Source organism: Ornithorhynchus anatinus, chromosome 5 (genome assembly GCF_004115215.2).
Source record: "Ornithorhynchus anatinus isolate Pmale09 chromosome 5, mOrnAna1.pri.v4, whole genome shotgun sequence".
Classification (NCBI taxonomy): Eukaryota; Metazoa; Chordata; class Mammalia; order Monotremata; family Ornithorhynchidae; genus Ornithorhynchus; species Ornithorhynchus anatinus.
Genome location: NC_041732.1, coordinates 18,093,026 through 18,116,366, shown reverse-complemented (window position 1 = coordinate 18,116,366; position 23,341 = coordinate 18,093,026). Strand labels below are relative to the sequence as shown.

General features: G+C 48.7%; 1 protein-coding gene across 1 annotated transcript in view; it reads right to left on the bottom strand.

Annotated features, from left to right (window-relative positions):
- USP8 (ubiquitin specific peptidase 8) overlaps positions 1-23,341 on the bottom strand; it is a 55,407-nt gene that overhangs the window by 20,989 nt on the left and 11,077 nt on the right. Inside the window, exons 3-7 of the mRNA XM_029065390.2 lie at positions 22,208-22,352; positions 19,720-19,805; positions 11,452-11,611; positions 4,932-4,974; positions 2,492-2,651 (exon numbers count right to left, since the gene is read on the bottom strand). Of these exons, the coding sequence (XP_028921223.1) occupies positions 2,492-2,651; positions 4,932-4,974; positions 11,452-11,611; positions 19,720-19,805; positions 22,208-22,352 (594 nt within the window). The remainder of the gene's footprint in view (positions 1-2,491; positions 2,652-4,931; positions 4,975-11,451; positions 11,612-19,719; positions 19,806-22,207; positions 22,353-23,341) is intronic.

Genomic DNA, 23,341 nt, shown 5'->3' with positions numbered 1-23,341 from the left:
TAAAAAGACTTTCCAAAGTATTACCCTACCTCTGTCAAACGAAACAGCGCAAACCGCCTATCAAATTAAACCGAAAGGAGCGGAGAGTGGGAAGAGTCAAAGTCGTAGTCGCTATCGTTGGTCTTCCCCCTCCAAGGCTGAGTTTCAGGGGAAGTGGGACCACCAAAATGGGAAGATGCTTCCCATCCACCCATCTATTCAAAGGTATTTATTGAGCGCTTACTATGTGCAGAGTACTGTATGAAGCGCTTGGGAGAGTCCGATAAACAGAATAAGCAGACGTGCTCCCTGCCCGTAACGAGCTTACAGTTTAAAGAGGGAGAGAGAAATATGAAGAAGTACTTTCTAATATACAATTTTAAGAAATGTATATAAGTGCTCTGGGGTTGTACCTTTGAATACCACTGAATGAATCCACTAGCATTCCCCACCCCATTAAGCAGGTACCCCAGGCAGCATGGCTTAGCGGTGAGCGTCTGGGCCTGGGAGTCAGAAGGACCTGGGTTCTAATCCTGGCTCCGCCACTTGTCTGCTGCGTAACCTTGGGTAAGTCGCTTCATTTCTCAGGGCCTCAGTTTCCTCCTCTGGAAAATGGGGATTAAGACTGTGAGCCTCAAGTGGGACAGGGACTCGTGTCCGACCCGATCGCCCTGTATCTACCCCAGTGCTCAGAAAAGTGCTTGGCACATAAGTAAGTGCTAAACAAGTATTATATTATTCACAGTGGCATGATCCAGGTCCAGAAACATCACACACCTATCATTTCTATGGCGTCAAGTGTTCCTTGACGGACAGGCCAGGAGAAGGAAGGGAAAAAAAAAATGGAAAATGAGGAAGGATGGATCTCAGTTAATCCAAAGTGAGTCACCGATATGGTCCCACTGTCATGCGGTCAGTCAATGGTAATTACTGAGCACTTACAGGATGCAGAGCGCTGTTTTAAGGGCTTGGGAGAGTACAATCCAAAGATATAACAGACACATTCATGTGACCTTGGTGACAATCACCTGTGACTGCCTGCGTGGCTCAAAAGGTCAGTGTGAGACCACCCCCAGTCCTAACCACACGGTGCACCCACACAGCCTGCCCCTTGGGATGCCGTTACGCTCCGGGTTTACAGCGCCTGATTCTATTTCATTCATTCAATACTATTTATTGAGCGCTTACTATGTGCAGCGCCCTGTAATAAGTGCTTGGAATGTACAAATCGGTAACGGATAGAAACAGTTCCTGCCCTTTGACGGGCTTACAGTCTAATCGGGAGAGACGGACAAGAACAATGGCAATAAATAGAGTCAAGAGGAAGAACATCTCACTGAAACAGTAGCAAATAAATAGAATCAGGGTGATGTACAAAATAACGAAATAAATAGGGTGATGAAGATATATACGGTTGAGCGGACGAGTACGGTGCTGAGGGGATGGGACGGGAGAGGGGAAGGAGCAGAGGGAAAGGGGGGAGAAGAGGGTTTAGCTGCGGAGAGGTGAAGAGGGGGCAGAGGGAGCAGAGAGAAAAGGGGAGCTCAGTCTGGGAAGGCCTCCTGGAGAAGGTGAGCTTAAAGTAGGGTTTTGAAGAGGGGAAGAGAATTAGTTTCCTCTTTGCCAGTGGAGCTCTCACTCCTCACGAAGCTTCTGCTGAAAGAGAGTCCATCCTTTTGTGGTAGATGTATGTCACGAGGTCATTTTTTTTCCTTAGGTATTCGCTAAGCTCTTTCTATGTGCCAGCCACCGTTCCAAGCGCCTGTGTAGACGGAAGGTGATCAGGTTGGACAGAGTCCAGGCCCCACATGGGGCTCACTGTCCCAGTCCCCAGAGAAGTGAAGTGACTTGCCCACGGTCACGCGATTAGTGGCAGAGCCGGGCCTAGGAACCCGGGTCCTTCTGATTCCCAGGCCTGTGCTCTATCCACGAGGTCATTAATTAATTATAGTATTTGCTAAGCGCTTACTATGTTTTAAACACTGGGGGAGATACAAGATAATCAAGCTCACAGTCTCAATCCCCATTTGCCAGATGAGGTAACTGAGGTCCAGTGAAGCGAAGGGACTTAGAGAAGCAGCGTGGCTCAGTGGAAAGAGCCCGGGCTTGGGAGTCAGAGGTCATGGGTTCGCATCCCGCCCCCGCCCCTTGTCAGCTGTGTGACTGTGGGCAAGTCACTTCACTTCTCTGTGCCTCAGTTCCCTCATGTGTAAAATGGGGATGAAGACTGTGAGCCTCATGTGGGACAACCTCATTCCCCTGTATCTACCCCAGCGCTTAGAACAGTGCTCCGCACGTAGTAAGTGCTTGACAAACACCGACCTGCCCCAGGTCACACAGCAGACAGGTGGCGGAGGTGGGATTAGAAGGCACGTCCTCCACCTCCCAAGCCATCAGGCCTGGCCGACTGCCAGTTTTCACCGCAAGGCGGGCTCGCCCGAGGCTCTGTTTCACCGGGTCCCTAAGAGGTTTCCCCTGCCCTTCCGGCTTTCCGTCTCCCACATTCACCTACCCAGGTTTGATGGCTTCCTCAGGGACACAGAGAGAATTGACAATAGAGGAAGTTTGGAAATCTTTCAAACTGCGGGCATCCATGATGATCAAACTGACGCTCTTATCCATCATCATGGTGAACAGTTTCTCCGCTGTGACTGCTCCCTGGGATATAGAATCTGGAACAGAAATAAATCCAATTTGAATGTGCACCCCCTTCCCAGAATTAAAAAAAAAAAAAAGTCACGTCAATCATGTTACACCCATCCTAAGAAAGATATATTGATGTATATGAGATATAATGAAAGAAATATTGAATGTCTGTCAGGCTACTGTATTACCCAGTATAGTAATACTCATTTTAAAATATTTAGTGCTTTGGGTTTTTAATGATTTGAATGGCTGTAGGCTAGGATGGCATCACGCGAGGATCAAGCCCACCCATTCACTGCTGGGCAGGTTAGTAAAGGGAGGCTTGAAGGGAGGTTAAGAAGAGTTAATTTGGGAATTTTAAAATTCTGATTAACCAATTTTGAGCACCTACTGTAAGCAGCTCACTCTACTAAGTCTGTGCGGTGAATGTAAGAGACATAATCCCTACCCACGCGAGGGTAATATTCACATTGCAGGGAACGTTTCTACCGACTCTCTTATATTGTATTTTCCCAAGCGCTTAGTACAGTGTTTTGCACGCAGAGGTCACTCACTAAATTAGATTGATTGGTAATGATTTACAGATAGGAGGGGGTGCCTAAAGAACAGAGTACATACATCACTATGAACTGAAGGGCAGTGGTGGTGCAAAAGCATTCTAGAGGAGCTGGGTTCCAATACCGGCTCCGCCATGCGTCTGCTGGGTGACCCCGGGCAAGTTCCTTCACGTCTCTGGGCCTCGGTTCCCTCATCTGGAAAATGGGGATGAAGACCGTGGGCCCCATGTGGGATAACGGACAGTGTCCGTCCTGATTAGCTTGTATCGACTCTGGCATCTAGTACAGTGCCTGGCTCATAGTAAGCGCTTAACAAATACCATTTAAAAAAAACCAAAAGGATGATGGTGAATCGCAAGCGGCAGAAACCGGTCTGGTGACTGGAATTTTGGCATCCGGTGAAAGAACGGCATTTCAGAGTTGGTGAGATGTGATCCAGCGTGGAGCCTAGTGATGATTAGATCTAGTGTGTGACCAACTCGGTGAACTTGTGAGTGGCGACAGGTAAAAATAATAGGAATAATAACGATGATGGTATTTGTTAAGCGCTCACTACGCATCGAACACTGTTCAAAGCGCCGCGGTAGATACAATCGAATCAGGTTGGACACAGTCCCTGTCCCCCAGGGGGTCACAGTCTTAATCCCCATTTTCCGGATGAGGGAACTGAGGCCCAGAGAAGTGGCTTGCCCAAGGTCACAGAGCGGGCAAGTGGCGAAGCCAGGATTAGAACCCAGGTCCTTTTGACGCCCAGGCTCAGGCTCTAGCCACTAAAGCCACGCTGCTTCTCATAATAAAAATTATGAGAAGGAAGTCTGGGGGAATTTGGGAAGGGAGAGGGAGCGGCTGGTCGGTGGGACGTGGAGACCGCACATATGGCATGGAAGTTCCTGAGGATCAATGTAGACAAGTGGAGGAGAGGAAAAGGCGGTCAGTCAGTCAATCCTCTCCACTTGTTAGCTCATGATGGGCAGAGAATGTGCCTGTTATATTGTACTCACCCAAGCGCTCAGTGCAGGGCTCCGCACTCAATATAAGTGCTTAACAAATAGTCAACCGTATTTATCGAGCGCTTACTGAAGGTAGTTCCTTCATTCATTCCATCGCATTTATTGAGCGCTTACTACGTGCAGAGCACTGTACTAAGCGCTTGGAATGTACAATTCAGCAACAGATAGAGGCGATCCCTGCCCGACGACGGGCTCAGGGTCTAAACGGTGGAGACGGACAGCAAAATCGGTCCTTGACGGAAAAGGCAGACAACGGAAGGCTTGCAAAAAGAGAAGGTGAAGGAGGGTGAGGCGGGATGGGGCGGCGGCGAGAGGTGAAGAGAAGGAACGAGAGATGGCACGGCTCTGCGGGGGAGCGACGCGATGGCGTCTACAGTGAAACGGGCCTCGGTGACTGTTGGGGCGATGGTGAAAAGGGGGGCTGCTGCGGTCTTCCCAAACCTTAAGAGCCTTGAAAGTCCCCTGGGAGGGGAGGGAAGCCTCGGTCGCCAGCAACCCGGAGGGTCCTCCCTACCTGGGGTTGGTCGGGGGGGGGGGGGGGTGTGCTTATCTGGGGCCCGGACAATCAGGGTTTTGAATAAGTGGATTTGAATGGAAGATACCAGTGAAACGAGTTGACTTAATTAGAGGCGTTGACCCGATTCTGATAGAAAGAGAAAACTGTATGGGAAGAAAAAAAAGGAACAGAAGAGTCGAACAATGGATACCGATTTGGGTGAACAATGCAAAATTCACTGACCTTGCTCAACTTTTTCACTTCTTTCCTTCTTTTCCCCATTGATCTATTCCAAAGAAACAGGTAATTAGAAAATAAAACAGTAGGTGGTAGGCATTTTATAAAACCAAGGCTAAACAGCACACGCAACACATCTGGCTGCTAAGGGGAGGCTGGAAATCTGACCAGCTTTAACACAGAATGCGTTGGCTCTTTCTTTAGCTTTCCTGTTTACTTTTCCACCTGATGCCTCAAATGCAGCGTGGGACTACAACAAGAATATTTTACAGATCATCTGTTCTGCCGAATTGTCAGAAAACAAGGAAGCAATTCTATACCGAAAAAAGGGATGAGAAGAAACTTTTCCCAGGCCATCGACAACTTCACTGAGATTCCAAAAAGATTAAGGGGGTAGTTCAAATTAAATTTGCAATGGAAAAAAAACCCTAACCATTTCATGTTTAAAATCAATAGCTATTTCGCCTGCTTCAACTGCCCTACTACAATACAATTTGAGAGCACTGTTCTGGAATAAAAGCTCACCATTTATAAGAATTGGCTTCTGTTTACACGGAGTGGCATTTAAATCCCTCTAATTGTCTCGTTTCTGGAATCGGTCTGCATCTGGTAAGACTGCTGATGTCCGACCCTAATCTACATCACTAATGTTTCGGGTGTACAAGACAAACCGATAATCTGAAGAGGCGAAACGTACATCCCCTCCCCATCGTCCCAACAAGCTTCCTTTGCTCTACCTCCCTCCCCGTCCCACAACACTTGTGTATATGTGTACACTCCTATAATTCTATTTATCCATATTAATGCCTGCTTACTTGTTTTGATGAATACATATCTATAATTGTATTTATTTATATTGATGCCTGTTTACTTGTTTTGATGTCTGGCTCCCCCCTTCTAGACTGTGAGCCCGTTCTGGGCATGGATTGCCTGTCTCTGTTGCCCAATTGGGCTTTCCAAGCACTCAGTACAGTGTTCTGCACACAGTAAGCGCTCAATAAATACGACTGAATGAGTGAATGAACACAGTTTGGGGGCAGAACTGTTTAGCCACCATTATCATCAGAAAATAACAATGGAACTGCATTTAATTATTTTTTTCCCTCAAATAACGCACTGAGTGAATTCAGCGGTAATATTAATAATGCCAGTACAAAACCAGTTAGTTCTCCCGGTTGCTCGCTTTCTCCTTGCGTATCGGACAGAATGTGATGAGAAACTAGGGCGTCTGCCTGGGCAAGACAAGATGTGCACTATTTCCACATATGTAATTTATTTATTCATATGTCAGTCTCCCCTTCTAGACCGTAAGCTCGTTGTGGGCAGGGAATGTGTTTACTTACTCTGTTCTATGGTCTCCCAAGCGGTTAGCACCGTGCTCTGCACATAGTCGGCACTTAATAAATACCACTGATTGATTGGAAAAAATGGTAACACGATCCTGGCATTTGTTAATCGCTTCTTATGTGCTTGGCACCGTACAAAGAGCCGGGGTAGATACAAGATGATCGAGTTGGACCCCGTCCGTGTCCCGTGTGGGGCTTGTGGTCTTCATCCCCATCTTACAGATGAGGTCGCTGAGGCCCAGAGAAATGAAGTGACTTGTCCCAGGTCACAGAGCAGAGAGGTGGAGGAGCCAGGAACAGAACCAGGTCCTCTGACCCCCAGGCCCGTGCTCTTTCCACTAAGACAGGCTGTTTCTCGGGAGAATTGAGAACTTTAAACCCACTCCTCACATAACTGATCATGTGATTGCGTTATCAGTGAGAATAAAAAGACCGTGAATAGTGGAACTTCGGGGCACTAAATAATAATGATAGCATTTGCTAAGCGCTTCACTATGTGTCAAGCACTGTTCTAAGCGCTGGGGTAGACACGAGGGACAGTCCATGTCCCACAGGGGGCTCACATTCTTAATCCCCGTTTTACAGATGAGACCACTAAAGAGGGGTCGTCCGGAATTCCGAGCACCCACCTCTCACCCGCTATGGTATCTGGTAAGTCTCTGGTGGAAGGATGCAAGACTCTCTGGGAAAAGCAGGAAGCAGTTTTAAAATGATCTATGAAGCGCTGCAAGGGAGGGTCCAAGCGTCCACTTGGCTTCCAGTGCAGTAGAGAACCCCTCTGACTCAGAATCAGTATATTCAGGAAGGTGTATCACTCACTAATAGAGTGAGTACACAATTCTGGGTTGTTTAGGTAGAAATACAGTATGTGACCTTAGTTCCGGAGACATCCAACACCCTCTCCCCCTACACACACACACACACTCTCTCTCTCTCTCTCTCTCATTCCTACGGGAATTCGGGTTCTGACTTAAAATATTTCAAGTTCAGACGCGATTCTCAGGAACCAAGGATCTGTTAATTCTTGGAGACCAGCGACTGTGGTTTTTTTTTTTTAATTTAAAATGGTTTTTGTTATTGAAAGCACACCTCTCCTCCAAGAGGGCTTCCCTAAGCCCTCCTTTCCTCTTTTCCCTCTCTCTTCTGCGTCATCCTGACTCGCTCCCTTTATTCACCTCCCCTCCCAGGCCCACAGCACTTACGTACATATCCGTCATTCATTTATTTCTGTTAATGTCCCTCTCTCCCTCTAGACCGTACGCTGCTTGGGGGCAGGGAATGTATCCTGTTTATTGTTATACGGTACTCTCCCAAGCGCTCTGCACAGTGCTCTGCACTCAATAAGCATGACTGAACGAATGAAAGCTAAGCACTACGTGCCAGGCACTTTACTGAGGGCTGGTAGGTGAAAGCTAATCAGGTTGGAGATGGTCTGTGTAGTTTAGCTAGCTGTTAGTTTCTTAATTAACTGTGTGCCACCCCCTCGGCATCATTACTCCGCGAACGCTCACGTAAGGCTATCGGTGGCGATGACTTTAGAGCAATGTCTTTCCCGGAACATTTACGAGCCCTCTTTAAGGGGTCGGGGTCACTACGTGTCTGGCTTGCAGTACTTAGTCTGGGCTTCCAGTCCACAGTTACTATCAGCATTCCATACTTAACTGGATTTGTGAGTTCTGGCGGTGCACTTCGATAGCCTGTAAGCTCGCTGTGGGCAGGGAATGTGTCTCTTTATTGTTCTAGTGTAGACTCCCAAGGGCTTAGAAGAGTGTCTGCAAACTGTAAGCGTTCAATAAATACAACTGGCTGACTGACCCAACCCGGATCTTAAGGTGGGACTGGCTAGGTGTTGCTCCGAATAGTCCTTAACTCCATCGATCGAGTTCAATTTATTTGGAAGAGCAGCACGACCTAATGGAGCACAGGCCTGGGGGTCAGAGGAACGGGGTTCTAATCCTGGCTCCGCCACTCGTCTGCTGGATGACCTGGGGCAAGTCGCTTCACTTCTCTGGTTCGGTTCCCTCGGTTCCCTCGGTTCCCTCATCTAGAAAATGGGGATGAAGACTGTGAGCCCCATGGGGGACAGGAACTGTGTCCAACCTGATTACCTTGTATCTACTCAGGACGGTGCCTGGCACACAGTAAGCACTTAAACACCATTAAAAAAAAATTACTGAGCACTTACTGTGTGCAGAGCATTGTAAATGCTTTGGTTTTAGCTCTGGCTAGTCTAGCCACCCCCAAACCATTTAGCCCGACAGGGCTGTACGAACAGATAAGGGCCCAGCCCTCCACAATCTCCACAAGACACTACCGAATGGACAAACGAATGGCGGGACACGGAACAAATAAGACGCTGACCCCTCTAGAGTCAGGTCAAAGGACTCCCCCGGTAGTCCTGCAAGATCACTCACCTCCTTGTAGCTCTCCCCTCTCCTCCAGAAAGCTACCGGGCCCCAGTTGCTGCGGAGTGATCAAGTTCTCCGACCTCCCTGATCGTTCTATCCTTTAGTTTCATTCTCACAGGACTCCTCTGCCTCTCAATCGGTCGAAGGTATTGAGCGTTTACTGTGTGCAGAGCTTGGGAGAGTCCAATGGAACGATATAAAGGATGCGTTCCCTGCCCACAACGAGCTTACAGTCTAGAGGGGGAGACGGATTTTAGTCTGGACCTCTTACGATGGGTGCCCTCCCAGGCTTGTTCCGGGGCCCCTCCACTTCTCCTTCTAAGCTCGCTCTCTCGGAGATGTCATTCGCTTACGTGGGTTTTGAGCGACCATATCTATGTAGAGGCCTCCTGAAACTCTCTGTCCGTGAAAGCTCCCTCCGATCCACAATCCCACAGCTTCCCTTGGCTCCGGAACATTTCCCCTTGGCTGTCTTGCAGCGCTCTGCACCCGGTCGGCACTCGACAACGAATGAAAGAACCTCAATAAACTCGACAGGTCTACGACAGAACTCATCTTTCCCTGAGCCCTCAAACTTTCCCATCTCGGGAGATAACTCCCCCTTTCTCACTAAGAAGCCCAAAACTTAGATGACATCCTTGGCTCGTCACTTTAAACTGTGTTTTGTGCGGTGAAGCCTCAGAGAATGTAGAGAGTTGGGCGGGGGGAGGCTGGGGGGTGTCTCGGCTGGTGGGGTCGGGGGATGAAGTAGCGTGGCTTAGTGGCAAGAACCCAGGCTTGGGAGTCAAAGGGCGTGGGTTCTAATCCCGGCTCCGCCACTTGTCTCCCCCGTGATCGTGGGCAAGCCGTTTAACTTCTCTGTGCCTCAGTTATCTCCTCTGTAAAATGGGGATAAAGACTGTGAGCCCCACATGGGACAACCTGATCACCCTGTATCTACCCCAGCGCTTAGAACGGTGCTTGGCACCTAGTAAATGCTTAAAAAATACCATGATTATTATTATTATTATTGGCTGGAGCCCAGGAACATCCTCCTTCCCCCATAAAAGAGCTCATCTGCACTGGGTCATGGTTTCCCGCCATCTACCACAGCCGGGATTTCTCCAACCCACCTGCCGGAGTGGTTGTGTCGTTGAGGTCACCGGCCTTCCACATTCCAAAAACGTTTCCCCACCAGGGTACCCAGAGACTGCTCTGATAATTTGCTGTCGGCATCTTACGACGCGACAGCCCCCCGCCCCCACGAAAAGCAACAGGACCCGTCCGCTGATCCGATATCCGGCCCGGGGCCATTGTTGGGGCTGACGGCCGTGCTGGGAAGGGCTCTCTGAATCCTAACCTCTTCCCTCAGTAGGCGGGTCCCACTTGAGACATGGGTATCCTGAACACGAGACACAATCGGGGTTCCCTCTCCGTACAGACCAAAATCCACGATATTTCCCTAAAGCTAATGTTCGATAACAACATCGTCAGCCCTTCAAGTCAAAAGAACGGCTCTCCCTGAGCTAGAAACCGGTCCTTCCGACCTGGACGTTCACGGCAGTTCACACGGCTGGAATTCCAGCCTCTCTGGGAAAAGACCTTCACTTTCTGTCCCAACGGGTTTTATAATATCCCTCGCCAAGTGGCAACCGTCCAACTAAGTGACGGCCCCCTCCTCCATGTGCCATTAAGCCGGCAGGTTCTCCCCGGCTCCCCGTCGACTGATATCCAAAAAGTCTTTCTTCCTGTCCAAACCCTCTCCTGCTCAATCAATCGTAGTGAGCGCTTACTGCATGCAGAGCAATGAACTCAGGACTTAGGAGAGTAGGCTATAAACTCATTTCCGCGGTCGGCATCCTCTCCCTTACAACTCCCGGAGGCCAACAATTAGTTTTTCCTTTGACCTTCTCGTCCCCAGGGAGAAACATCCCTTGTAACTTTTCTTGAGTGCATCTTCCCACCCCAAGAACCCTTTATGACCTCTTCTCTGGACCTTCCCCCAAACCTCCTCATCCTGTTGAAAGTGTAAGGGATCAGACCGGGCCCAGCGCTGTATAAGACGGATCTACCAGTACAGAGTACGGAGAAAGCATTAAGGCACTGACTCTACCTACAGATCAAATGACAATTCATGGATCTGCATTACAATATATTAGTCAACCACCTTGCCGATCCCACCGCTGTCTCTTCTGAATTCTGGTCAATTCTGTCTCGCACGTCTTTTCCGCCCTACTGCTTTCTTCAATTTTCTGGCGAGCTTCTCATCCCCTCCGGAGCCTAGCTGATTCTACCACGAACACTGCTTTGAGGCGATTTTCCACGAGCAGCGTCGTGTAGTGGACAGAGGCCGGGGCTGGGAGTGGGAGGGATCTGTGTTCTAATCCCAGCTCTGCCACTTGTCTGCGGTGGGACCTCGGGCTCGTCCCTTCACTACTCTGGGCCTCGGTTCCCTCATCTTTAAAATGGGGGCGAAGCCTGGGAGTCCCAGGTGGGATAGCTCTCTGTGGGCAGGGAATGCGTCTGTTTATTGATACACTGTACTCTCCCAAGCGCTTCGTACAGTGCTCTGCACACGGTAAGCGCTCAATAAGTTCGACTGAACGAATGACAGGGCTTGTGTCCAAAATGATTTGCTTGTATCAACCCCAGAACCTAATACAGAGCCTGGCATGTACTAAGTGCTTAACAAAGACCACAATTCTTATTATTATTTTCAAAATGCCTTTAAAAGAAAAAAAAAAACAGTCTCAGAGACCTGGCCAATTCCTTCAGTTAACAAATTTCAAATACCTTCTGACTTTTGCCTTTAGGGTCCAATACGTTCTCCAAAGTACTCTTAGTTGACGCCTTTCCACCATCTCTTCCTGTTTCCTGCTTTTTCTGCTGCAGCTGCTGTTCTGCCTGTCTGTCTTTTTCTTCGAGCTTCTTCCGAACTTCGGCTTCCTCATATCTAGTGGAAAAGAGAAGTCAGGTTGTCTCCGGCGTGACAATCGGAGTTTTGTAGATGGATCTCCAGGGTCCCGAAAAATTAGCGTCTGCCGTGAAACCCTTCACTTGCCACCCATCCCCAGTTTAAATCTGTAAAATCGACAATGCCGATGGTGTTCTCTTTCGAGCCGTATTCCCCATCAGCTTTTTCTCGGGAACTAGGTAGTGCTGAAAAAACACCTTGGGAGTATATTCATCCCCTTCAAACTGAAGCTGTTCAACACTCTTTTGGCTTTCCCTTCTAATACTGGCACTTCTGCTTCAGTTTCCTTTCTCTCTCTGTGAGGAAAATAATCCAAGTTTCGCAAATTCGGCAGCTGGCTCTGGGTGGGAAATGTTCAAACGATTCCCCCGCAAAAATCCCCGACAAAGGGCGGCCCCGATTTTTCTCTCTGAAAAAGGAGGTGAGTTATTAGGGATGAGAAACGAAAAGAAGAAAACCGAAAGGGATCTCAGCTTTATTCGGTTCCACTCCTTATTCCAATTTTCAGGCTTCTAGTCGAACCATACGGCTGCAACACTACAATCCCATACAAGCCAATGAAGGATTTTAAAGTACTGTAATTAAATGAATAAAAAGTGAACAAATAAGAGAGGGAGATAGCGTTAACTGCCCATTACTGCTAGGCCCTCGTAATGGGGCAGGCCTAATCTGGTCCAGAAATATTCTGCTCAACTGGTTCAATGAAGCTGTAGCATTTGCTCCTAAAAGCTGAGGTGAACTGGTCTATCAATCAATCGTATTGATTGAGCGCTCACTGTGTGCAGAGTGCTGTACCAAGAGCTCGTGAGGGTATAATAAAGCAGAGTTGGGAAGACGCGTGTGTCTCCACGTCCACTTGTCCAAAGTCATGCGAACATAGTAAATGACCATCATCATCATCATCATCATAATGACTGTGGCGTTTGTTAAGCACTTACTACGTGCCAAGCACTGTTCTAAGCGCTAGAGTAGATCAGGTTGGACACAGTCCCCGTCCCACGTGGGACTCACAGTCTTAATCCCCGTTTCACAAATGAGGAAACTGAGGCCCAGAGAAGTGAAGTGAGTTGCCCATGGTCACACATGACCAGACACGAGGCAGAGCCAAATTTAGAAGCCAGGTCCTCTGCCTCCCAGGGCCGTGCTCTTTCCACGAAGCCACGCTGCTTCTCCTACGAATGGTATGTGAAATGTCATTCCTTTTGCTTTATTCATTTGATCTGATTAAGGAATCAAGGGCAGCAAATTTGGTACCTTGGTGATTCAGACTTGCTAATCCTCCATCTCCTGTAACAGACAATTTGGGGCACTGGAAGCGATCACACCTGACTTGGCCAACAAGCTTTTCAGCCCTTACAACTGGTGAGAGCACTGTAGTTTGGCCCAGGAGCAGAGAGTTGCCAAGCTTCAGACCTACCGATCTTTATTCCCGCCTTCTCAGAACAACTCGGAGGGTGGATGACTTTTCAGAGAGTTTCAAAATACACGGGAGGCGAATTGGGTCCGTGCTAAATGCTGAAATCCACTCCTGGGGTCACAGTGTTCACTTGCGTTCAAAGTGATTCTGCTTTTCCCGTGAGAAACTCGACGGGCTTTCTAAGTTTTGATTTTTGTTTTTATAAGGGTGCCCGTGCCCGCATAAATTCAGCTAGGGTGTCAGACGCCAGGGATTGAGGATAACGGTTACGTCGGGAATCTCACGTAATTTTAATAAGACTTTCCAAAGCAGAAGTCCCCTACGTTCTGTCTGCGTCTCACTGCCCTAAAAACAAGTTAATGGCAAAGCTGGGGCTCAATCTCACACAATTTACTGACATTTAACCATAACTGATAAAGACAACTGTGGTATTTAAGCTCTTCCTATGCGCCAGGCCCCATACCAAGCGCTGGGGTACGAAAGAGCAAATCATGACATAAGCGGTCCCCGACCCACGTGGGGCTCCCAGTCTTAATCCCCATCTTCCAGATGAGGTGACCGAGGCCCAGAGAAGTGAAGTGACTTCGCCGAGGTCCCACAGCAGGCAAGTGTGACGGAGCTGGGATTACAACCTAGGTCCTTCCGACTCCCCTTCCGACTGCCTGTTTACTGTTGTGTTGTACTCTCCCAAGCGCTTAGTACAGTGCTCTGCACCCAGTAAGTGCTCCACAAATACCTCTAAGATTATTCTCATTCTAGACTGTAAGATTGTGGAGGGCAGGGAATATTTCTGTTTATTGTTGTCCTGTACTCTCCCAAGCGCTTAGTACAGTGATCTTCACACGGTAAGCGCTCAATAAATACGACTGAATGAATGAATGAGGTACATTTGGGGCACTGCCCGTGTACAAGCGGTACTTGAAGCCGTCAGAACGGATGACCCCTCCACCCCCCGAGGGAATGAGTGTACAGTGAGAAGAGGGGAACCACAAAGAACCTTATATATATATATAATATGCCAGGCACTGTAATAAGCACCGGGGTAGATACGGGGTTGGACACGGTCCGTGTCCCACGTAGGGCTCACAGTCTTAATCCCCAATTTCCAGATGAGGGAACTGAGGCTTCAGAGAAGTGACCTGCCCAGTGTCACACAGCAGACGAATGGCGGGGCTGGGATAAGAACCCAGGTCTTTCTCACTCCCAGGTCCGTGTTCTATCCACGGAGACCGCGCCGCTTCTCAGGGACAACCAGCTAGGGAGTGGGAAGCAGGGAAAGAGCCGGTAAAAGGAGTACGGAAAGGGTCGGCCAGAGAAGGAAGCATGTTTCCTCTCCTCCTGCTTCCTATCTCATTCTCGAGGAGAAAAGAGGTAGAATCCTCCAGTCCACTGCCAGCCAGAGAACCGGTGACATCCTGAGTTTTAGGGGGGTCACGGCGGTGACCCTTTGAGGCGAACCATACGGATGGGGGTTTGCTCGAGTGATCTCGGCATGAAGGCCCAGGTGCCTGATGCCTACCCAAAGGATAGCAGAAGAAATCGCAGTGAGCAAGCGCTGTTTTTCAATGGTATTTGTTAAGCGTTTACTATGTGCCAGACACCGTTCTAAGCGCCAGGGTAGATTCGAGGTAAGGTCGGGCACAGTCCAAGTTCCAGCTCACGTCTTTAATCTCTATTCTAAGGATGAGGTCAGCGAAGCCCAGAGAAGTGACTTGCTCAAGGTCCCACAGCGGACAAGAGTGGGAAGTGGGATTAGAATCCAGGTCCTTCTGGTTCCTAGGCCCATGCTCTAGCCCCTAGACCACGCCGCTGCTTCTTTTCTATTGTCTGGATTAGGGAAGTCCCCAGGAAAGTCGAGAAATCCCGTTTACATGCTAACACGTGACCACACTTTGTAGAGCAACCAGCAGGCAAACGGAAATTCAAAATCAATGTTCAATAACCACCATCACCTCAAAGCAGTCAAGACCAATAAAAAAGGAATTTCTGCAGGACTGCATTTTGTCCCCTTTCACTATCTCTAGGTCTAGGTCTTCCTACACCCTTTTTCAACAATTTACCTCGCCTTCCTATCCAAAATCATATATTCTCACAGTCCAAAGAGCTGAAGGACAGAAACCCTGAACCAAAGCACTTCATTTATGGATGGTTACACTTTTCTACCAATTTGCATTAAAAAGTCATTACTTTTTAAGTTTTCCAAGTGTTCCGTCACACAAATGCATTCTATAACAAAACTACTTAACAGTACTAAGACCTATACTACAAAGAACGGCCTATTAAATATTGACGGAGTCCAACGATTCACTCTTCTGCTCTCAGTGCCGGGGGTGCGGAACGGAATCGACGTGGGCATGAGACTCCCCCGTCCACCTCTGTGTGGTCGGCAAAAACAGAGAGGTGCTATGGTGAGTCAGGCACAGCGGCCCTAAGCAGTTTCATTCAATCGTATTTCTTGAGCGCTTACCGTGTGCAAAGCACTGTACTAAGCGCTTAAGAGAGAGAAAAGCATTCCACAAGAAGTAATGAGCTGAAACCCACAAGAATCAAATAAGCTAAAAAGCACACACCTCAGAGGCAGACAGCATCTGACAACCGAATTGTGTTTCTGAGCAGCCGAGGAACCATGAAATTTGCTGGCCGACCAAGTGTAACGTGTCAAATAACCCGAGCCACCAGCCAGGATTCCCGACTGGCCAGATTTCTGGGGTCCTAGCCCAAACCCAAGGGTGCCCACGCGGGGAAGGAGAGTTCATTAGTGGGGCCTGCATTCTTTCATTCATTAAATCGTATTTCTTGAGCGCTTACTGTGTGCAGAGCCCTGTCCTAAGCACTTGGTAGCGGACAACAGGACAAACACATTCCCTGCCCACAGCAAGCTCTTGATCTAAAGACGAGGACACAGATCTGAGCAATGTTCTTGTTACGGTTGGACGTGTCAGAGGAAGCGAAGGCTGAGGAGGGGAAGAGAGAGATTCAAGGCCTGGGTGGGCGACCAACCAATCAACGGTATTTACTGAGCGCTTACTGCGTGCAGAGCGCTGTACTATGCGCTTGGGAGAGTACGCTACAAGACGACTTGTTTGGGCTCGTTCCCCGCCCACAACGAGCTTACGGGCTACAGGCTCCTAGCTGTGATGGCACGGAGCGGGTTAAAGGAGAGAGCACAAGTGAGTGTAAGGTTTAAAATGAGAAGCTGCATGGTCTAGTGGGTAGAGCCCGGGCCTGGGAGTCGGAAGGACCTGGGTTCTAATTCCGGCTCTGCCACTAGTCTGCTTTGTGACCATGGGTGAGTCGCTTTACTTCTCTGTGACTCGGTGACCTCGTCTGTAAAACGGGGATGAAGTCGGCGAGTCCCACGTGGGACAGGGACCGTGTCCAACCTGATTAGCTTGCACCTACCCCGGTGTTTAGCGCAGTGCTGGGTTGTGGTAAGCACTTAAATGCCAAAAGAGTAGGGCAGGAAAGGGAGGGAGGGTGAACAGGAAAGGGGGGAAGGAGGAGGGGAGGGAGAGACAGAGAGCGCTAGAACTCGAAAGCCGCTCTGGCTGATCCGCCATCTTCCCGGTCACAACCCCACAGCCATCGATCGATCGGTCGTATTTATTGAGCCCTTACTGTGTGCAGAGCACTGTATTGAGCACTCTGAGAGTACGATATAACAGACACGTTCCCTGCCCACAGGGCACTCACCACCCAGAGGGGGAGGCAGACTTGAACCAAAGAAATCATGGACACGAGGGGGTGAGTAAAGGGAGCACATCGGGGTGACGCGGGGCTGAAAATCTGGGCACTTGCGGACGAGACCGGTCCCATCTGCCAACGCGCTGGGCGAAAAGCCACGCCGAGCCCCCCGGCACAACAGGGGATGTGACCCTCTGAGCACCTCCGCCCGCTCCGGCCACCCGCGGACTCCTCCGAACGCACCGGAAGGGATCTCGTTGCATCGTATTTATCGAGCGCCCACTGGGCGCAGAGCGCCGTACGAGGCGCTCCGGAGGGCACCGAGACCCGCCCGCCGTCACTCCCAGAACGCTTAACACCCCGGCCACCTATTTTACTGCATTAAAATGCCGGGACGGCGCACAGGCCCCAAGCGGCGCAGAGCACGGTACACGCGACGGTACCTGAGGTACGGTTCGGGAAGAGGCGGGGAAGAGTGGCGGCGAGGGGCCGCAACCGAAACCACGCCTCCGCTCGCATCGTCCTCTCGATCAATCGATTCTATTCGGCGAGCCCTGGAGGGACACTGTGCTAAGCGTCTGGGGGAGTTCGCAGCGGCAGAATCAGGGTACGCCTTCCCCGTCCGTGACGAGCTCACGGTCTTCGTCTGCGTATGCCAACCAGAACCGACGCGTGGGATTCGTTCTTTCGTATTTACTGAACGCTTACTGTGTGCAGAGCACCGTACTAAGCGCTTGGGAAAAGTACAATACGACAATAAACGGGCACATCCCCCCCCCCCACAATGAGCTGACAATCATTAGAAAGGGATTGGAAAGGACATCCTTTTAAAGGACATAACTTTTTACCAAAATCACGCAATAATAATTATTATGGTATTTGCTAAGCGCTTACTATCTGCCAGGAACTGAATTGAGCACTGGGGTGGATTTTCTGCTTCTGGTCAGCACCTCCCCTACAGTATTAACTACCTACATTAACTACCTTGGGCAAGCCACTTCACTTCTCTGTGCCTCAGTTACCTTATCCGTAAAATGGGAATTGACTGCGAGCCCCACGTGGGACAACCTGATTACCTCGTATCTACCCCAGCGCTTAGAACAGTGCTTGGCACGTAGTAAGCGCTTAACAAATACCATAATTATTATTATACAAGCAAACTGAGTTGGACAGAGTCCCCATCTCATGTGGGGCTCACAGTCTCAACCTCCATCTTACAGATGAGCTACCTAGTAGCACTCTGCCGTGCTACTACTTCTTATTTCTTCAGTTGATGAACGTCTGTGCTCAACGAGGACTTGCTTGTTCTTTAGCTTGAAAAATGGACTCATTTTTCAAAAAATCATAAAGTTGGTGCTTTATTTTAAACCGAGACTTGGGACATAAAGAAGCAACGTGAAACCCATTCCTGAGTAATGACAGTGCAGCGTGGCTCATTGGAAAGACCCACGGCTTGGGAGTCAGGGGTCATGGGTTCGAATCCCGACTCTGCCACTTGTCAGCTGGGTGACTGTGGGCAAGTCACTTCACTTCTCTGGGCCTCAGTTACCTCATCTGTAAAACGGGGATTAACCGTGAGCCTCACGTGGGACAACCTGATGACCCTGTATCCACCCCAGCGCTTAGAACAGTGCTCTGCACATAGTAAGCGCTTAACAAATACCGACAGTATTATTATTATAACTCAAACCAAGAAATACTGCCAAGACAAGGCCCTGATGGTTTTGAGTAGAGGAAAACAGCATGAAGTCAATATGGGATCTCAATCAATCCATCAATGGTATTACCGAGTGCTTACCGTGCACCGAGCACTGCACTAAACGCTTGGGAGAGGAGAATCTAACAGAGCTGGTGACACAGTCCCCGCCTAAAATGAACTTACAGTCTAGAGGGAAAGCGTATCAATGAGAAGCAGCGTGGACTGGTGGTTAGTGCCCGGGCCTGCTGGTCAGAAAGACCTGGGTTCTCATCCCAGTTCCCCCATTTGTCTGCTCTGTGACCTTGGGTGAGTCATTTCACTTCCCTGGGCCTCAGTTCCCTCATCTGTCAAACGGGGATTAAGACCGTGAGCCCCATGGGGGACAGGGACTGCGTCCAACCTGATCTGCTCTGATCGATCCCCGCGCTCAGTTCAGTCCCGGGTACACAGTAAGTTCTTAACAAGTATCACCATTATTATTATTGCAATATCACGGTGCTGTGCTGTGCGTAAGGTGAGCCAGAGCCGTGACCCTGCTCTAATATCACAACGTGACGTCTAGGAGGTGGCGGTCTTAGTGATAGCATTTATCAAGCGCCGGTTCTACACCACACGCCGTAAAAAGTGCCGGGGAAGACGGACAAGGGTGTGAATCAGACACGGGCCCTGGCCCTCAGGGGGGCTGACGATCTTGAGAATAAAGTCGGGAGAGCGGGGCAGGAGACAGAGGCGAGATAAAACAACGGGAACGACGAAAGCAACGTAAACCGCGAGGATGAGGGTAAATACCAGAAATAAAACTCAAAAAGAGAAGTGGGGTCCCGTGGCTACGGGAGTTGAGTTTTGGGCTAGTCCCGGCTCGGAGTCCAACGGGTCCCAGTTCTCTCAGAGGTAGCGAGAGGCCTGGCGAAACCAGCCCGGGCCGAGGGTCGGTCGTCCGCCGCTCGCTTGCCGTCCGACCTGGGGCGGGTCACTTTCAACTTCGCTGTCTCTCGGTTTCCTCAACTGCAAACCTGGGATAAGGTATACGGACCTCCTCTTTCTTAAGCTTCGCAGTGTTGGACCGTCTCCGATCTGCTCGCCTCCCTAGCGTTCAGTTCACAGTGCCAGGCACACGGTACGCGCTTGATGAATGCCGTCACTATAAATGGAGGTATCTGGCAGAGCGACCCCCGACCCCATCCGGGGTACTGGGGTACCCGGTTTGGCGGCCGATGGGCAGATTCTCAAGATGCTTTCGGCTACTTTATTAGCGCTGTTCTGCAGAGTTCATAATAATGTCTGTACCTGAGTTTTAGGCTTTCAGAGAGTCTTTCGGCTTCTTCGATAGCTTTTTTGATGTTTGCAGGTCCGAGTATTGAATGAAAGTAGTCCTAAAATTATAGGAAAACCACCCCAGAATGTTAGTACTGTCCAGTGTCGATCTACAACAGAAATTCTACAAGTACTACGATTTTTAAAATGAGAAAAACGTTTACGTCCTTACAGTAAAATCTCTTGGGATTCTGCACTGTTACTTTAAATAAGGCATGAAAGTTGGATTTTTTTCCAACGCTTAAACCCCAAATATAGCTATTTAAATGCATGATTAAAATAATCTACAAAATGTTCTGAAGATAATGGCTCAAGGTTACCATAAAAACATGCTTTTGCATTATTATTATTATTATTATTAAAAAACAAAACAAAAACCCTTCCTTAAATTTACCTATGAGCTGTTCTTTGCTTCAGCGGAAAAAACGTTGGTTTTAAAAGCCTGGGTTTTATATTTTAAGACGTTTTATATTTTAAGACGTAATCGTGTGGAATGCTTTCTTTCAGGGAGACATTCTAATCGAAATTCAGAACTACAACTCCACTTTCAAACAGGGAACGCACCGGTTACATTGTTCTTTTATACTCTCCCAGCGTAGCTTAGCGGAAAGAACCGGGGCTTGGGGGTCAGAGGTCATGGGTTCTAATCCCGCCTCTGCCTCCTGTCAGCTTTGTGACTCTGGGAGAGTCACTTCACTTCTCTGGGCCTCAGTGACCGCTTCTGTAAAAGGGGGATTAAGACTTTGAGCCCCACCTGGGACAACCTGTGACCCCTATATCTACCCCAGTGCTCAGAACAGTGCTTGGCACAGAATAAGCGCTGACAAATACCATCATTTTTATTATTATTCTGAACTCAACTCCCGGTTCATAAAAGCTACCTACTTCCCTGACCACCACTGACTCCTGTTACAGAAGACCAACATCTAGGACTTTGAACAATCTTGTCAGTTGGAGAATTATTACTAGCTGAGCCTAAAACAATCATTTACTGTCCCACCTGTCTAAAAGCCCAGCGGAGGACCGATTAGTATTCTCCTTTTCATTAATAAATCGGATGCAGTTAAAAGAATATTGCAATCACGAGGAAAGCTGGTGAAAAAATCTCATCTTCCCTTTCGGGTCACTGCAGCGAATTTACTGCAATAATTCATTCATTAGAACCTGTACATCACACTCTCTATGACCTTTTCATGCTGACAGATCACATCACGGTTTTCTCTTATTTCTTTCTTTAACCACGGCCTGACTGAATAACAACAGACACTGCACTACAAAATCCTACAAAAAGACTGCTATTTGCTACCCACTTTTTTCAGTTTATAAATAACCTGAGGCTCTGGCCCTGAAAGATTAATGATCTACTGTCTATTCTACAACTCATACGAGATTTTTGGTGGCAACACATTTCACTCAGAACCTCGGAGGTCCTCGAACCTAACCCAGTACAATTTGAAGCAAAATACGAGCGTCGAGAACAGATAGGATATCTTCTGAGCCTTTGGGGCATTTTATTCATTAGGTAGATCCACGCGACAATCCTCACATCACAGTCAGAAAAGTTCTCCTCCTGCTAAGATGCTCTGCATGGCAAGCTAGAACATCGAGCTTTATGAAATGGGTTGTTTTGGGAGGGAAAAAAAAAAGTCTGTCTCACTTTAACTGAGGCAACCCAACCCTGGAGGCAAAGAATAATGCACATTTTTTCTAGAATACCAGGGCAAGAACCTGCAGCCTGCAGTCAATATTTTCCCTCGGCTCTGGAGCTTCTTGATCCTCAGCACCCTGCCAACTCCCTCGTCTGCCCTGAATCCATTTTCCCGTGGACTGTCACCTCACCTTATTTATCCCTGCGGCAGTTCAACGGTTCCCTTCCCTTCCCCATCTGAATTTCCTCTCCCTGCTCCCAGGAGAGGGCACGGATCCACTGGCTAGAGAACTCAATCCTACCCATCACAGAGAGCTAACTCTGACCGTGAACAATGCAAAAGGGTTTGATGGATATGTGAACCTACTTAGAAGTTATAAAAATAAACTTTTTACTTTTTAAAAAAAGCAAGACCACCAGAAACTCCAGGGCTTGAACTCTGAAACTTGGAAAAGGATTATCGTAGGGAAACGTATCCATAAACGTTTCACGTGCCTGGTGAGGAGTTTGCCATTCAGCGTCATTCTTTGGTTGCGGACGGCAAAGGTCCATTGCGATAGAAAGCAAAATGACAGATGACAGAATTTGCAGGTGGGTGCCAATTTGTTTCCTCACATTTACTGGGGCTTTTTTTATTTTTATAAAAATATAAAACCAGACCAAGATCTGAGTTGCTTTCCCTAATTCTCGTAGAGCATAAGAGACTCAATTTGCTACTCAAGGTTCCATCTAAAATTCATAAAAATTAGATCTTTAAATAACTCCTTCAGGTAAACATCCCCTGAGCACAGAAAACAATAAAATGGAATATACCTGCTGCTGTTTGAAATCGGGTCTTATTTTTATAAGATTATACACAGTCACGTATTTCATATATAAGACATAGGCCTTCTCTTCATCACGATCCAATCTGCTTTCTTCTGCTGTCTTGAAAATTTTCAGGGCACTCTGCACGTAACTTGAAATTGAGAAACAACAATTACATAGAGCCAAGTGGAACCTACAAAATATATTTCATATCACCATCATACTACGTGTATCTAAGTGCTCACTATGTTCCAGCCACTGTACTAAGCGGCGGGGTAGACACAAGCAAATCGGGCCGGACGCAGTCCACGTCCCACATTGGGCTCACAGTCTTTTTTCTTTTTTTATTAATGGTGTTTGTTTCTACCAGTGTCAAATGGCATTTGAACAGGCACTGTTCTAGAGCCAAAGAGAACCTAGAAAATATATTTCATCAGCATCATCATCGTAACTGTGCTATTTGTTAAGTGCTTACTAGGTGCCAGGCACTGAATTAAGCGCTGGGGTGGATATGGGCTAATCAGGTTGGACACGGTCCCTGCCCCGCACGCGGCTCACAATCTGAATAGGAGGGAGACATTTTCTATCCCCATTTGACGGAGGCGGGAACTGACGACGGAGAACCGGTGAAACTGATTTCCACTGCAGACCTCCAGCCGGACCCAAAACCCGCCCCGGCACGGGAATCCCGAGGGCTTCTCCTGGCTCTCACTGTAGGGCAGGGCCCGCGGCTTGACGCCTTCCGACAGACAGTGACTCGCTGTCCGCCCCGAAAAAGGCTTACTGAAGGCCCACCTCCTCCAAGAGGCCTTCCCTGACTAAGCCCTCCTTCCCTGGTCCCCCACTCCCTTCCGCGTCGCCCCAACTCGCTCCCTCTGCTCACCCCTGCCCCCGGTTCCCCAGCACTTATGTCCATCTCTGTAACTTATTTATTTCTCTTAATGTCCTTCTCCCCCTCTAGACTGTAGGCTCCTTGTGGGGGAAGGGAAGGTGTCTCTCTACTGTTCCATCGTACTGTCCCACATTCTCCGTACGGTGCTCGGCACACAGTGAGCGCTCAATGAACAGGACTGACTGACTGGCCTTCCCTTTTGGTCACCAAGTTCTACTCTTCGTGGTTAGAGATGTCAAAAACAACAA